Source organism: Aquila chrysaetos, chromosome 19, assembly GCF_900496995.4.
Source record: "Aquila chrysaetos chrysaetos chromosome 19, bAquChr1.4, whole genome shotgun sequence".
Lineage (NCBI taxonomy): Eukaryota > Metazoa > Chordata > Aves > Accipitriformes > Accipitridae > Aquila > Aquila chrysaetos.
In genome coordinates this window covers 10,886,182-10,902,308 of record NC_044022.1, presented here as the reverse complement: position 1 = coordinate 10,902,308, position 16,127 = coordinate 10,886,182, and the positions used below count along the sequence as shown (strand labels likewise).

The 16,127-nt window shown below is 39.8% G+C and overlaps 1 protein-coding gene across 1 annotated transcript in view; it reads right to left on the bottom strand.

The window, feature by feature from the left end:
• The window catches only part of GUCY1A2 (guanylate cyclase 1 soluble subunit alpha 2), a 186,094-nt gene that overhangs the window by 130,724 nt on the left and 39,243 nt on the right, over positions 1–16,127 (bottom strand). Inside the window, exon 4 of the mRNA XM_030042593.2 lies at positions 11,547–12,265. Within this exon, the coding sequence (XP_029898453.1) occupies positions 11,547–12,265 (719 nt within the window). The remainder of the gene's footprint in view (positions 1–11,546; positions 12,266–16,127) is intronic.

Below are 16,127 nucleotides of genomic sequence, written 5' to 3'. Positions count from 1 at the left end.
GGTCATTCTTCAAACCCTCCCAAACACAGCACAGGCCAAACATTTTTATGCTCTAAGCTTTTATTTTATGAATTTTCAGAAGCAGTTCTCTTTGTAACCTGTCAATGTAAGCCATCTTTTTTAAACACTTCAATAATATTATCTGTACTGTCTTAAGGAGGGTCCCCTAGACCTATATTTTCATCAGAACAGACATTTTTAAAGCTACCAGTTCAACATTTGAGGAGGGAAGTACTAGACTGAAGTACTGAGATGTGACATAATCAGACCCTACCAGCTCCAGTCACAACAGCAATCCACTTTAGTGGCCACTGGAATACTCCTAGGAAGATGCTGTCGGAAAGACATAGCATAAAATCCTTATTTATGCAGATCAAACGATAGTTCATAACAGTCCCTTCTAGGCACAGGAGAAAAAAGATTCAATCTCTAAATTTTCACAGAAAAAGAAAGGTGATGCAACAGTGAAAATGAAATATGTTTATATTCCTCAAAGAGTTGCATAGACCCTGCTCTGCTAGTGGTTCCACAGTAGAGTAAGAGTCATTACAGAAAAAGCTGCATCCAGTGCAAACAAGATCAATTCCAGGTCTTAGAAAGAAAGAAGTAGAGTAACAAGTATCATAAAATACATAAAACTCACAAGGCAGATAGAAACTACATTGGTCAAAATGTTCAAAATAATATTTAAATGTGTCTTCAACTAGGACTGAATTTTAAAATGTTTAGCTCTTTCTGAGGTGTCGAAGTACCAGATATTTATTATTTGTTTGCAATCTGCAAAGAGGAACAAGTTTATTCTGTTTTGCACCATTACAGGAAGAAAATTATGGTAGGAATATCTTACATGCCTGTCCCAGTTCGGTGGAAAAAGAACATTTAATTCTCTTTCCAGATACTCATTCTAAGTTCTCACTTGTAAAAGCCAAAGGTTAGTGACAGGAACAAATAATATAAATATTATTTTATGGGTTAACTAATTTCACTTTCTTTAATCATGATGATACAAGGGGGTTGTTATATACTTTTTAAAAGGAAGTGTATCATAGATAGTTTTAGCTGGATAGAATGTGAATATATACAGTTATAAAAGGCATATTCAAAAAAACAACAAACAAGACAAACTACAAAATCTGAGGAATCCTCAAGACAGCACGTTACAAAACTCTGGATTATTTTTTTTCCTTATGATGGCTTAGCACAGGCAGAAGAACCCGGGGACATCCCTGTCTTCCCTCTGAGCACTACTTTTGTGGTTTACATAACTTCTAAGTCTAACATGTTGGTTACTGAGATAACTTCTGTCTTAGCATGTCCTAAAACCCCACACGTGATGAAGGAATATTCACAGAGTAGCAAATCCACAGTTATCCAACCACTGGTCTGCCTGGCTGGGCTGTATGCTTGAGTGGTGACTCCATCCTCAGCCGTGTAAAGAACTGCAAAGGAAAGGCTCATCCTTCCTGAGTGAGTACTCCTGGCTCCTCAACAAGCCATTTCACCATTGCAAAACACATGTTAAAACGATGATTAGAAGTGCTGGCATGGACTGCCTGCCTGGCAATAGGTGATCTGCTGTTATTGAAACTGTCAGTCACTGCCCTTAGAAGACTCTGGAGAAAAGAGCAGGGTAAATATCACACATCCTTGGCAAGAGTAAAGGCAGCAAAATGTTACCTAGATGAACTTACTCACATCATGCTATTTTCCACTCTACATCTACTCAAAGATAATAGAAACACTGCACCTAAGTATTAGCAAATCAGCACCTGGCTTTTGCAGATCACTTTTCTAAGTCTTGACTTTTGCAAATCACTATTATCTTACTCTTTCATACTACTGCTAATTATTCCTAATGCAAAATAAGCTAGGTGTTACTTCTTAGTAGTATTCCTTTTGATTCAAGTCTTATGACCTACAAAATTCATGACCTACAAAATTCAGCTACATTCCCAGAATATAAAAGGGGTCAAAACCAGGTACAAATGACAGGCAAAGTAATTTGCTGTCAGCTCTCTATTCTGCCTAGGTCCACAGACCAGCAAAACATCAGCAAAGTTCTTATTTCATGGAGAGTTTCAGAACTTCAGAGCTTTGCCTCTGTGGAAATAAAGCATGAAGAATCCAGGACAAGATGCATGCACAGTGAGCATGAATAAACAAACGTATTTAGAGTCATCCATGCTGTCAACTACAATATAAACTCAAAAGACTAGATATTTATGAGACAGGATTGGAGGACCAAAGCCAAGTAGTCAAAAACTGGTCCAAAACTACTAAGCTACACTCAAAACCAAAGAGGAAGGGAATCCCATGGTCCTAATCTGAGGTTTCAAGACAAAATTTAAGGTGGAGGGAAAAAGCTGAAAAATTTCTTTCCACTCCCTGGGCAATTTGGCCATGCAGGACCACTCTGCAAGTAACCTGGAGTAACTCAGGCTTGCTCTCAGGCAAGGAGCATGCTCCAGGAGCAGGATTAGCACGAGGTTTTGCCATTTTCCAAGTAGAAGTGACCTTACAGCTGAGAGCTGCCAACACGGGTAGTGCCAGGCCTTGCATTTGCTGCCCCTCAGAGCAGTAAGCTTAGTGTCCATACTCAGAGGCACACCCAGGTGTTCTGTTCCCACAGCCTCTGACTTCCCACTTGTGCACTTGTGGGAGCTCCTGCATGAAACCCACTCAATCCACAGGGAGACACTTGGGCTTTCCCCCTTCTTTCTAAGGCCACTTCAGCCTCTGCAGAGACACAGAAAAGAAGCCTTAGCTCAACTACGTGCATTGCCTATTGTGGCAGTACAAGCCGCCCACTCCCCCATCCTGCCAGCAGGAAACAAAACTTCTCCAGGAAGGGAGAAGGGGAAGGAAACCATGGAGGCTGCAGGTTGAAATTTGAACTGGCCAATCGAGATGCGCCAGGTACACCGAGGTGACCCTCCTGGCCAATAGGATTAAATGACCACAGGTCAGATTCGACAAGGGTATAAACGGGGTCCCGCCGGAGGACACGTGGGCAGTCCTCCTCGGAGCAGCGGGTCTGCAGTCGGGGACTCCCCCTCGGGTCGGGGCACCGCCCGAGGTAACTCCTCGAGGGAGAGAGCCCTCAGCTTTTAGGTGAGTGATATGCGCATTTTGAGCCATCAATTTAAATCTTGGGGATTCTTAAGTCGGCCATGTAGTATTAATTCTCTGTACATCATTGAGCCTGTGGTTTTATAAAATGTTACTGGACTTCTAACTTTTGCTGAAGAATAAATCTGAGTTTTAACACCTGTTGGGTTTGGTTAGTTGTGCATCCGTAACACCTATTTACAAGTGCCAGGATGGGAGGGAGGAAAGTAGAGAGAGACTGAATGTTTCTACTTTAGTTCAACCATCCCAAGGAAAATGGCTTTTTATTGACATCACACCTATTCACATTAGAGGACTGTGATGCCATGAAAAGCACAGTACTCAAGAACTCATATGAGCAAATGAGGAAAAGGATAAATATGTATTGTGAATAACCAATACTTAATTTTAGTCACTAGAAGACCGAGGTAGAAAAAAATGCATTCTTGAAAATCAAACTGAATTGTGCCTGAGTATTCTCATTATGTAAAGTAAAAATTAATGAAATGCGCTTTTTTGATCCAGTTATAACATAGTGTAATTTAGAAACCCATTCTAAAGCTCTCAATCAAATAGAGAAAGATGGACATTTTCATGTGCAAGGAGCTTCCTTATCATAAAAAATTATACAAATCATAAGAGGGGAGAGTTCACCATGGAGTCAAATTGTTTTAATAGCCACTTGACTCAACAAAATAATTTCCAAACAGCTTCTTTGGTTTTCAGCTCATGGAAAAGAGAAGGGAGTATTTTATCTTTAGATTGTTACACTTCTTCAGTCCTATCACTGAAAACATTTTAAAAATGACATTTTCATTGGCCTGTCTTAAAGAAGAAATAGTAAAATTTCTGGGCCACTTTCACAGTGTTATTAAAGTTCTCCGATGCACAACCACTAGTGAGATAAGAAAGTCATGTCATCTATTGTTTCTTATAACCCATCACAGTCTCTAGAAGCAGTCAAGCCAGCCAAGCCAATTCATCTTGAAAACCATCAAAGTCCAAACACATTTTGACAAGCAAACAGGTGGGATATTAGCGTTAGCAGAAACAGAAGACACAATTTGATTCTGAGAGCACCAGGAGTCTGCAAAGCAATGGGAGCTTAGTGTCAAAGGCTGACTGACTGTGAATAAATCAGCTCTTGGAAAAATTAGAATTCCTAGATCATAAGTGACAGATGTCCCTCATGCTAGAATGACTTTCAGGCCACTTCATTTGAATTTTATTAGGAGAGGAGGAAAAACACAGTTACAGAGCAAAAGCAAAACACTTCAGGATTGTATGTGGTGGGTTTTAAATTAGTCTGCCAGTGTCAGGACTGCTCATTTCATTCAGTTGGTCCAGAATAAAAATAAAAACTAGCAGATAAAAAATAGACTCTGAGTATTAAAAAAGGGGACAATGTACTTCCTGGATTTTAAAAATGGTTATTTTCATACAGTTTCCAATGGTCAACAAACACAATGGGAAAGTGCTGGCTGAAGCAAGGGGTAAGCAGGCCTCCTCACCAACGGCTCCACTCTGCACACAATGTCCCCACAGACCTGGCTGAAAGTGGTGCAAGTGGTCACCAACCAGAGCGGTCTCATCTTCACAGTTTCTAGTACACAGGGGACCTTATGTTCAAAGGATGACACAGAAGCTGACAGTATGAACTTCCCCTGGTTCAAAAGGTGCTAGAGAAAATTATGGATGAGTGCTCCTGCGGCAGTTATCAGGTGCCACACCCTGGATGCCACTGCAAGAGGATGCACTTTCATGCTGCGAGAGCTAAAAGCTGGGAGGGTATATTACAGAAAAGAACACCGCAGGCTTAAACTTTTTCTTATATTTTTCATTAAGCATTGTCTGTTGGTCACTGTGGGAGTCAGCATGCTGGACCAGATGGACTTTTGATTTGATCATACGTGGCAAATACACAGCTGAGTGACTGAAAGGAAATATTTGACCTAGAGATGGCGCTTCCTCATACCATGGAAGAAGGACTAAATGAATAACTCCACAGTTAAACAAAACAATGGAAAGGGACAGGGGAAATTCCCACTGGCTTCCACTGAATCAGCCTACATTTTAAAATGAACAGTTGTTTATTACTCAGCATTTTTAAAAATCTGGCCATTTACTACATGTCTGTTATACACTTTAGAATCTAACTTTCCAGATACAGTTTTTTTTAATCTTGGCTCTGGACTGGTTTATTTTTATTTATTTTGCATTTATCTAAATCAGTACACTGGGACAAATTCCTGCTGGTGCAGTCTAGCTCATCTACCACAAACCTCTCCTCCCCACTGACAACAGATAAGGCATTGGCTCAGACAGCCTGCACAGTCAGTAGAGCTATAAAAAGCTGACACTACCATTTTGCTGGACATTTTATCATTACAGAGTTGGTGCTTCTTGAAAATCTGAATTTTATGTAGTATTTGGAACTTCTTGCAATATAAAATTTTCAGAGGATTCTTTTTGTCAAACCCAATGTTTCAAAATTTAAATGTTGTATTATAATTTATAACGAGAAACTTTTTCCTAATAAAAAGAATTTTATATCTAAAATTATTGAACAAAACATTTTAACACAATAAAAGTAAATTATTTTCCAGAACACATTTTGCCGAACTCCTGGGGAAGTTGTGACTTTAATAAAATGGCATATTCAAAGACATTCATTCCACCAGAAAAATTCTGGCCAGCTTCAGTAATGCAGTTTAAGGTGCCAGCTTTATTCATAGACAAGTTCTCTAAATTAAAGTGTTCGCAGGCCTAACAGGAAGTCAAAGGCCAGTGAGTATCCCTATAAAAACTGATTTATTTCAAAGGTGGAAAAGGGCTGTTAGTCTGAGCAGGAGAGCAGTAGTACAAGGAAAATACAGCTGCACAGTATCTGGCAGGGAAGCAAATAATTTCTTTCATGACTCATTTTCAACTTTCTTGCTAACTGCATGCCAAGTCACAGTTTCAGAAAGGCACCCACAAACCAGTGCTGGCAGGGCTCATCCTGTCAATCTGTGCACCAAGAGGACTGGGTCTAGATCGAGGCCCCAGGGACACAGTGGGTCCCTGCGAGGGCAGCCCTGTCTCCTCTCGATCTGCCCAGCGGTGATGGCACAGGAGTGGCACATGAGGAGGACATTAGCCAGGAGAGGAAAACCAGGAGGGTCAGTCCTTGTCTTCCCATTCAGCCAAAAAGTGAAGCAGCTCCAGCCATGTCACTGTACTGTCAAGGAGGCAAGTATTTACATCATGTCACAGATGGCCTTGTTCATTAGTATAGTCAGAAAATGACTGCACTCAGGAAGTACCCATCAAGAGCTTCCAGCCCCTGTCTGGTGAAGAAATGGTGGGATGGCAGCCCACCTGCACTTACGCTACATGCATAACTTACTACTAGGTTATCATCAGCTTCATTTTGTCTTGTTCTCTGCAAAAAAAGACAAAGTGGAAAATTCCTGTGATGCACTTTCAATGAAAAGTTGAAATTTGGCCTTGGTGGCAACTAAAAGAAAGATTTGTGCAAGGTCTCACCATTAAGGTGAGGGCGAAGTTATCAGGCTGCTCAAGAAAGGCAAAGTCACTGAGGCAGCAGAATCAGGTAATATTCACGGGGGAGACTGTGAAAACAAACAGCATATACAAAGAGACATGGTAAAAGATGATGTGCCTTAAAAACAAGTGACTCACAGAGATGAGGAACTGACTTCTATTGGAAAAGTATGAAAGGGGAAGTACTAAAGAAGCTCAGATCGGAGAACAGCAATGTTAATATCACACATGTCTAAGTGCAGTGCTCACAAGTAAAACATTCAAACAGTCATGTCAACACACTTTCTGCACAGGTTAGAGTCAGGGAGAGACTTGTGTGCAAACACCGCACCTGCTTTGCGCAAACACCTGGACGTGCTGCCAGGGAGGGAGCAGTGGTGCTTCCCAGATGGTCACTTGGCCAGGAGGACCCACCACCAAGGCCTGTGGGGTGCCTAGAGGAAGGCAGCTCCCGTCCCCCTGTGTGGCAGTGCACAACCATCAGTTCTCTCGCATGCCAGCACCTTTGTGGAAAGGAAACCTCAGTGGATGGGCTTGACAGGGGCTTCAGAACACTTCAGCAGACAAGTTCAGACCCAGTCTTCCCAATTCAAATTGTATCTTATTCCATATGTGACTCCACTAACTTTCATTAAAGAGCTGTACTCTTGTGGCGTACAGCTGTATTAACCATGTGTGAAGCTATAAACAATCAATCCCAAATGGTTAATTGCCACAATAAATGTATTTTTGATTGTTGCAATAAATAATTGCTCCCAGAGAGAGAGGTATAGAATGAGTTTTCTCAGAGAGGTGAAACAGCAATATTTGTGATCTTGTTATTTAGGGATAACACCCAAAATTTTGAAAATCTGATTGCATGCAAGTGAGGGTCTCCAGTTAAACACAAAAAAAACCTGAATAAAAATTAGTGTGAAATGTGAAAAACAACAGAATGTTTGTACAAGAAGTAGAGCAACAGGGCCCTAATACTCCCTTCAGCATCTGAGTAGTACCATACCATAAACAACAAACAGTAACAAGAATTTAGCTGCATAGGAAAACTAGAAACCTCAGAGGCCTATCACATTCAGCTTTTATACATCTAAAGAGCTGTATGTATACTAGGAAACCTGATCTAAAGACAGTCATAATTGTTCATATAGACAATTTTGAATGTGCAGAATAATCAAGAAAAAATCTACAGCATCAGTGTGGATAACTTGATCTCTGCAGAGAATAAAGTGGAAGGACAGGAGGGAGGGAAGAAAGGATGGAAGTAAACCATCACATCCTGTCTTATTATGGATTGGTTTGTACAATTTGGTTCTTATTCTCCACAGACTTACAAGTCTGTTTAGTTGCAAACTCATGATAAGTTCAGGTAAAGTCAGTGAGACTGCTGACTTAATAAATTTATACAATTGCTTACTATTTTGAGGAATAAATGCTTGCATTGTCCACACGTGTCCATTGTATAATGGAGACTGAAATTTCAGCCAAGCAAACATCAAAACATTAGAGTTATGACCCAGCAGTATGGATGGTGTTGAAAATTGGAATTAAAGCTATAGAGTCCATGTTCTTCGGGTAGGGAGTTCTTTTTCCTGTTTCATCCCTACAATAATGGGATCCTGTAAATGCTCAGAGCTCCAAGAAACAGCTGGTGACATATCAAATTAACAAAACTTTGCTGAGATATTGATGCACTGATGCATGAGGCTGTGCTTCTGCAAAGGTGTACATACATCTCCGCAGGAAGTGCTACCTATCGCTCAGACCTCATAGGCCTTACATCAGAAATTTAGGATAGTGTTATAGAACCAAGTCATTTATTCCAGTGGTTCAAATCCCAGTAAATCAAAGTACACAAATGAGCCTTTGCATAAATGGGACAAGCACTAAGCACCCTGAAAGTCAGGACAGGTGTTTTTATTAATTTGCTTCTGGGTGCTGAGTTACGGAAAGATCATGATTTGTGACATACTTTCATCTGAACACAGAGCTGGTATCAGGACTAAATGAAAACTGTTTTGTTATTTTGTATTTCTCACTGCAAGCCTGAAAAAAGATCTAATTTATGTCTTGAAATGAAGATAAAAGTTCTTTGAAGAAAGGCTGAAAGGTCCTCTGCTCATCGCAAAGCCTTTTAAAACATTTTTTATTTCCTGAGGAACCACTGAGACATCTGAACAGCTTGAAAACTACTGCAGAGCTGTCTGGGTTGCATCCCTTCAACTGCCATTTAAAGTAACCAAGTCTGAAATGTGTTGAGGTTACTGGAGAGTCAGAATTTTCTAAAAAAAGATAAATAGCTATAAGTGGGATGCAATTCCAGTCTGAACTGAATAGAGGTGTGTGGCAGAGAAATAGGAAAATACCTAAGTCAGTTACTGCCAACTTTTAAGCAGGGTCATGCTTACAGCCACTGATCTACCTGCCCAATATTCAACTTCCAAACAAGTGTTGGCAAATTGAAAAGAATTCCAAAATGAGCTACACGAGTGACATGAGCTCTGGGAAAATAATACAGCATGCAGTTCCCAAGGCTCAGTCTATTTTTTTTTATCCAGGAGATATTAAGGACTTGAGCATGACATAACAGTATTGCCATGTCACTCCTCTCAAAATCTATGTAAGCAAGACAACCACAACCTCTGAATCTGTGCAACCTTTCATTTTGGAAAAAAAGGGAATATCTAGCAAAATGCATCACACCCTCAGCTTCGTTTAACTACTCACAAACAGAAACTTTCTGAAAGTGCTTATAAAACAAGTGAGTCAGAAGAAAATACCTCTTCAGCTAAATTGACGTACTCAAATTAATCCCCATTAATTAATGCCTGCAGCACAACATTTACGTCAGGTCCCCTGCACCTCACCATCACCCTTTTCTCCCTCATTTACACCTCACTGTCCAAGACACAATTTTTCTCCTAACTGCTGACAGACAAGGGATTTCCTTTACTGCCATTCCCTTTTACGTGCTTCTCAAGAAAATCTGAATTGCTACTATGGCACTAGTGCTGACACTTGCTGTCCAGGATCTGACTCTACACATGACCTTAAGACAGAGAGGGTCAGTCTCCTGAGTGGTAGCTGGGCCCACCATTGACTCATTACCCACCTGTAATGACACATGGTACAAACTACAGCAGTGACACAAGGATGCACTCAGAGCTGCACAGCTTGATGGTACAGAACAAGCTTTTGAAATCAGAGTTGCTTCCCAAACTGGCTGCTAAAACCTGCCTCCAGCAAGGTCCACTCCGTGCCACCTCTCCTGTGAGCAAGCCACAAGTGTATGAAACCTGCCCAGGTAAGAGAATGTTTTGTTTAACTTGTAATTAGATAGGGAAAAAAGTTTTAAAAGCTCCCCCCCCCACCCCAAAACCTTCTTCCTCTTCCGAGTGATTTACAGCAGACTCATGAAGAGCAGAAGAGAGTTGAAGGGCTGTGACTCTGTCCCCAGGCAGGGGAAGGTGCCTGACAGCGATGGGCAGGCTCTGAGGGAGGAAGGAGCACAGCACAAGCCTCTTTCAAAGGAGAAACAATTGTGAAAGGTAGCTCAGAGCCAAAACCTCCAAACTTTTCATACATTTCCTTTTCATAACTAAAAGCTAGGATGACTTTGAGGACAGATTCTGAAAAATAAACTCCTTTTTGGTTTTAAATAGGTTGAATTACATCAATTCATACAAAATGAACACAAGTTTGCCTCTCTTGGGGGAACATGTTGTTTCCAGGGGAAAATGCAGCAGAAACTTGTTTATTGGTGCCAAAGAGCAGTGCCAAAGGGGAGCTGGAAACATTACTGCTGTCAGAAGTGGCTATATTTTGAAAAGAACTGAGAAGTTGATACGCAGTTACCACAAGAGTCTTTCTGAAACTGGCCCACTGTAGGTAGCAAAACAGAGGTGGAGTTTCTCAAGCCATATCCAAACCACCTAAACTGCAAATGTGGCACCCATAGGCAGAACTTAGCTGTCTAAGTATCCAGTGTGATTGAGATTGACTGTTCTTGGGCGCTATCTCTTAAAACCCCTGAAAATCAATAATTCCTTTACTAAGGGCAGCAGTATTTCCAAGGCACCCACACACAGGCTTTCAATGTAAGCATTAAGTACAAGTGCTTTGGTGCATAAAGCTGGAATCCAACATCACACCAAAAAGCTTTCCCATAATTCAACAATATGCAATGAGACAAATCCATTCAACCTTTGGAGAAGTCCACTCCAGAAAACATGTTCTCACCTAACTTACCTTGGATGCACTGAACTCAACATAGGTCTACTAGTTAAGGTAGCTCTCTTCTAAAACACTGAGAGAAGAGGCAGTGTAGGAGGACAAGTGCCTATTTAAATGACTGGAAAGCATTAAAACTGGCATAAGTGATACTTGGTACCACTTATAGCTCTGGTTTCCTTGAGTGCAGAGTGAAAGATAAGAAGAAACACAGGGGAAAGCAGCATTTCCAAATAGGGAAGTAGGATATAATAAAGTGGCAGTGTGAACCCTGCAGTGAGAGTCTTTCAGAAAACATACTGAAAGCTATTCCCTAGTAAATTGCTTAATAACTATTATTACTGTCATAATATACCTGGAATGAAATTAAGGATTAGATATGGGCATTTTGAAAATTCCTCACCCTTTTGATTTAAGCTGCACTATTCAACTCCACAGCACAGAATTTTCTGAATGGCAATGTCACGATTTGCTACAACATCACAGGTAAAGCTTATAAATAATTTAGGAAAATATTCACTTGGCTGGGGAATACCACTTAGCCCCTGTTTACAAGGCATAAGTGAGCTTTCCAGAGTACACAGGACTTGAGCTGCTTCTCTTTGAATAAATAATCCTCTCCCATCACACACATATACACACATCCCCTTCCAAATTAATGTTCTTACCTTATCTTTATTTTCAGAGCCAGAATCCTCAAGTTTGGTGCGAATGACAAAGGGAGTAGATAACCTCAGGAGAACCCGTTCAAATGTGGCACTGATTTTAGGAGAAACTATGTCAAAGCAGTCTTGGAATTTCAGAGTTTTATGAGTGTCACATCTGAGCTGCTTTCTAAGACCTTCTCCAAGCTGGAGAACCAGCATGTTTGGATCAAACATCAGATGAAAGGGGAAAGCTCTGCAGAAGGTGCTGATGCTAATCCTCAGGTCTAAGGGGGACTGGGAAGTTCCATGTGGAAGTGCTTTTGTGATATTTGCATTTTCATGTTCTTTGATAAGGAAAGTCAGACAACTGCAGTTACCTGGGTTCGTCCCCTCTGAACACAAGTTATCATTAGTGACCTGTTCTACTTCCACTTCTAAGCGGTAAATCTTCTTTGCTGCTGCCTTTATCATTCCCATCATTGCAAATCCCACAATCTGATGTGGGTGAAAGTAATGAAGCATGAGATTGCCTTCAGGGAGCTCTTTGCATAGGAAAGAAGGGGATTCCAGGGTGGCCTGTCTTCCAAATGAAGTTCTAATGTGCTCCAGCAAAGCATCAAAGCCATTGAAGAAGTCTTGAAGGGTCCCACCTACAGCTCGAAGAACTCTTTCATTCTCATCAAAGCAGATATTGAAGAATTCCTCCCCAAACTTTTCTTGCATTTCCTCAAACTTCAGACCTATAGGACAATGAGACACTGATATCAACAACATAGTATGCTACTGTGTCACATTTCCCCTTTGTTCTCTACTTGCCCAGTATTTTTCCAAGTCAGTGAGAGTGGCTTTTTCACTGGATACCTACCCATAGGACTTCTGTTTTCTCTGGCGGTTGGGAATAACCCTAGAACCCACTTTTGCCTGTCACCTTAAGTCCTCATGCTTTCAGTTTGCTGTCACAGCCAGCTACTTGTGGGATTTACACTTGCCTGTCTCCTTTTTCCTTCTGGAAGCCAGGATACATTATAATTTCCCTGAGTTTTGCATGTCACATGCAGTCTGCTGTGTGAATGCACCCAGCCACAGGTGCATCCCTTCCATTGTTGACCTCGGCACTAATGAGGTTTCTGCTTTTATAGCCCCTCTGTTCACTGCCTCTATGAGCTCTTACCAGCTTGAAGAATAAGCTACTGGGACTCAAAGTCAGGCCTTTGGCCTTCAATAAGCAATGTAAAGCCCTGCACTCAGATGACACTTTAGTAGCTGGGAGAAGGGAGTTGTGGGTTTTGGGGTTTTTTTCAGTCAAAATACTTTTCTCATTATAGCTATTGGGCACTGCCAGAAGATACAAAGGAATAATTACGTCTTTTTTGTTGCCTGCAAAGGAGAGCAAAGCCTTTCCAGTTTAGGCTTCTACACTTACCCATCTTTAAAAAAAAACCTGCCTCTTAGAGCGATCCAAACTGCTAGTAGATGGGAGAGCTCTGTGACATCTCACAATGTCAATTCAAGTCTCCATCACAGAAATTCAAAAAGTTTTGATTTACAGAGGTGATAAGGCTGGTATTGCTGAAGAGATGAAAAAATAACAGTGATGGAAGCCCTTGGATACAAATGTGTATCAAATCCTACTCCAGTTTGTTATTTACCATTTTAAGGATAACCTAAAAAAAGTAATTTTGAGATGGTTATTAAACATTTTCCTCTGTCTTATTTTAGGGACGACATGCTCTGTTAAGTTTCATCTGTATATAATCCCTGTATCACTTAGTCGAGTTACAAAATTAATCAGATATGTTTGTATTGTTCTAAGTTGTAATAGAAGAAAAAGAAGTATGAATCAGCTCTATGTGAATTACAAATATCCAGCAAGAGTTTTCAAAGGAAATTAATATAGGAATTAACAACATAGTTCCTTCAATGTATTGAAATCAAATCAAATCAAATCAAATCACATTTCAGTCAACTAGCCCAATACCTTAAAATCTATCTTGCATTCTAACAGAGATGAAGGGCAGTTATTTATTTCCTAAGGGCCCAACAGGCCCTTTATTTTAATGTGTATTCAGCATGCTTTATAACATTGATAAGATCCCAGTGGATCACTGAACTTCTCATTGTTTGTTTAGATTGCCTGTAGGCTTTTAAATTTGGAACAACAGTGTGATTAGTGACTTCCATGCTCAAGAGGTATAACAGGGGACAGAAGAAGTCATGCATCTGTTGTTTGTGGACAATAACCTTTGATCATCTCAAGGCAGTGTCTGAACTGCCTATGCGCACAGGCATAATTATATCAATATTGACAAGTGATCTGAGCATTCCACAGCTTTCCAAACTATCTGCAACAATAGTTTTGTTTGGACCTTCAATATGATTAATAGCAGGATAAAATGCATAAAATTACGTATATAAACAGGACAACATGACAAAGCATATTTTATAAAAGAAGTAATAGTAATAATTTGGGAAAGTTCATTCAAATGCCATTACTCATAATCAAATTTGGTCACTAAACTAGGTTATTACAAAAATATTCCCAGGATCTTTTATGACCACAGATGGTCAGATCTGCGCCTAAGCCAAAAGAAAGTACCTCTGGTACACAATGCCCCCTAATATCCTGACTCAGAGGACAGTGTGCCAATTCCTGACTCATTACCACTACATCTGCATAACATAGTATTGTAATATCTTCCATAAAAATACTCACTATAACCCCAAAAGAATTAAATTCTAACCTATACCAATAACTTTGTCATAATTGGATTAATAGCAAGGAGCTAAGAAATGATCATATTCGTATCTGTACACAAACACATATGCATACTTTTAAATCTCATTGTTCTGTAGAGCGAACTGTGAGTAGCTTTAGAAGTCTGTCTGTAAAAGTGAGCACTCTAGCAGGGGCACCCAAGACTGTAAGATTGTAGAGGCCCTGAAAGCAGAACAGGACAGCATCAGAAACCCCTGGACTATCATACAAATGACCAAATACTGTTACAGAACTATGTAAAATCCCACAAAGCTGCCCGAAACAATAGCGTAGGTGAGCTGTCTTTAAAGAGTATTATAAAATTACAGTAAAGGTCAGTTGCCCTGGCACCACTAACTGCAAATAGGGTATGCAGAATTGATCACTTGTGTACTTTACTGCTATATGTCTAAGCCTCGTCTCATTATCATTAACAGGAGTTGTATCTTAGTATTCAGCCTAAGGTTTTGCTGATTGTCTTAGACTGGTCTTGTCATTCACCCTGTAGGACTGGCTGTTCAATCTAGGTGCAACACAGTGACTCCAAGCAATACGAATTATACTATGAAATTCAGGTCAACAACCTGGCTCAGGGACATGCCGCTACTTTTAAAAACATTTTAGCTTTGAATTGAGTTACACACAGTACCAGCAGAAAATTAGATTAGCTCAGAAGAGCAAAATGGATATGCCCAAGATCGACCAAACTGCTGGTCTGTCTTAGTCAGGAATTTTCTCTACAATAATAGATACTATGAGATACTGAGAAAACTAAACAAAAAGTCAGACAATCTTCTAAAACAAACAAGTATAATGTACATATCAGGGAAGTTTCTTCCTAAGCCTCATCAATAAAAGGTCAGTTTTTGCTTAAAGCACGATGTTTTTTCTTTAAATCAAAAGTCTTTATTTAAACTCCTATTATACAAACACACACAAACTATTTTTTTCCATATTTCTACAAAGCTCTTGGCTTCAGTGATGTGCTTGTATGAAGCTGCACAAAATACTTAACCTGTATTTTTACTGACTTATTCCTGCCTCTCCTATTGAAACAGATGATGAACAAAAGCAAACACTTACCTAACATTAACTCTGTATAAATTTCATCATAACCTTTTCATTTACTACCTGTATAAATGATCCCAATCTTTTGAATATATTCTGTGGAGTTTCTCCCTACCCTCTTCTCTATACTTATATCTGTTTAGCTTTCAAGAGACAGTAGAAATGACCATCATCATCACAAGGAGAGAAAATATCAGACTGCATCAGATTGCTATTCAGCTGCTCTGAAATCTTGTCTCAGAAGTGATTGGTATCAGATGCTATAGAAAAACTGTAAATTCTGATGGAAAATCATGAAAAAAATACAGTTTTGAGGAAGCTCCTCCCTAACTGCTACAGTAAATGTTTGGCTTATTCACTGAAATGGATGGAAGTACCAGATTGGGAGATAGTTTTATTACATATAGAAAAACCTGCTTGTTAAAAAAATTCCCAGAACTCTTTGTCTCTATAGTGCATACTTTACTACATTTGGAGGCTTCCACAGGCTAATTATTATCCTTAAAAATTACATTCAATATGATTTCCAATTCCAACGTATTCAGTATTTCCTTTGTTTTTTCTTTTATTTTGAGAAAAGACAAATAAAATCCTCTTTATAACTTTCAGGTTATACATCTGCATAAACAGTCTAATCTTTTCAAATTCATCTCACATTAAACTCTTTCTCTGCATCTTCATTTTGTTTTCATTTTGATTTTGTACTTGAATAATTCAAATTGAAGATGGCACTGAAAATGTGAGTCAACTTCTGTTTATCATAATCAATTATTTGCTAT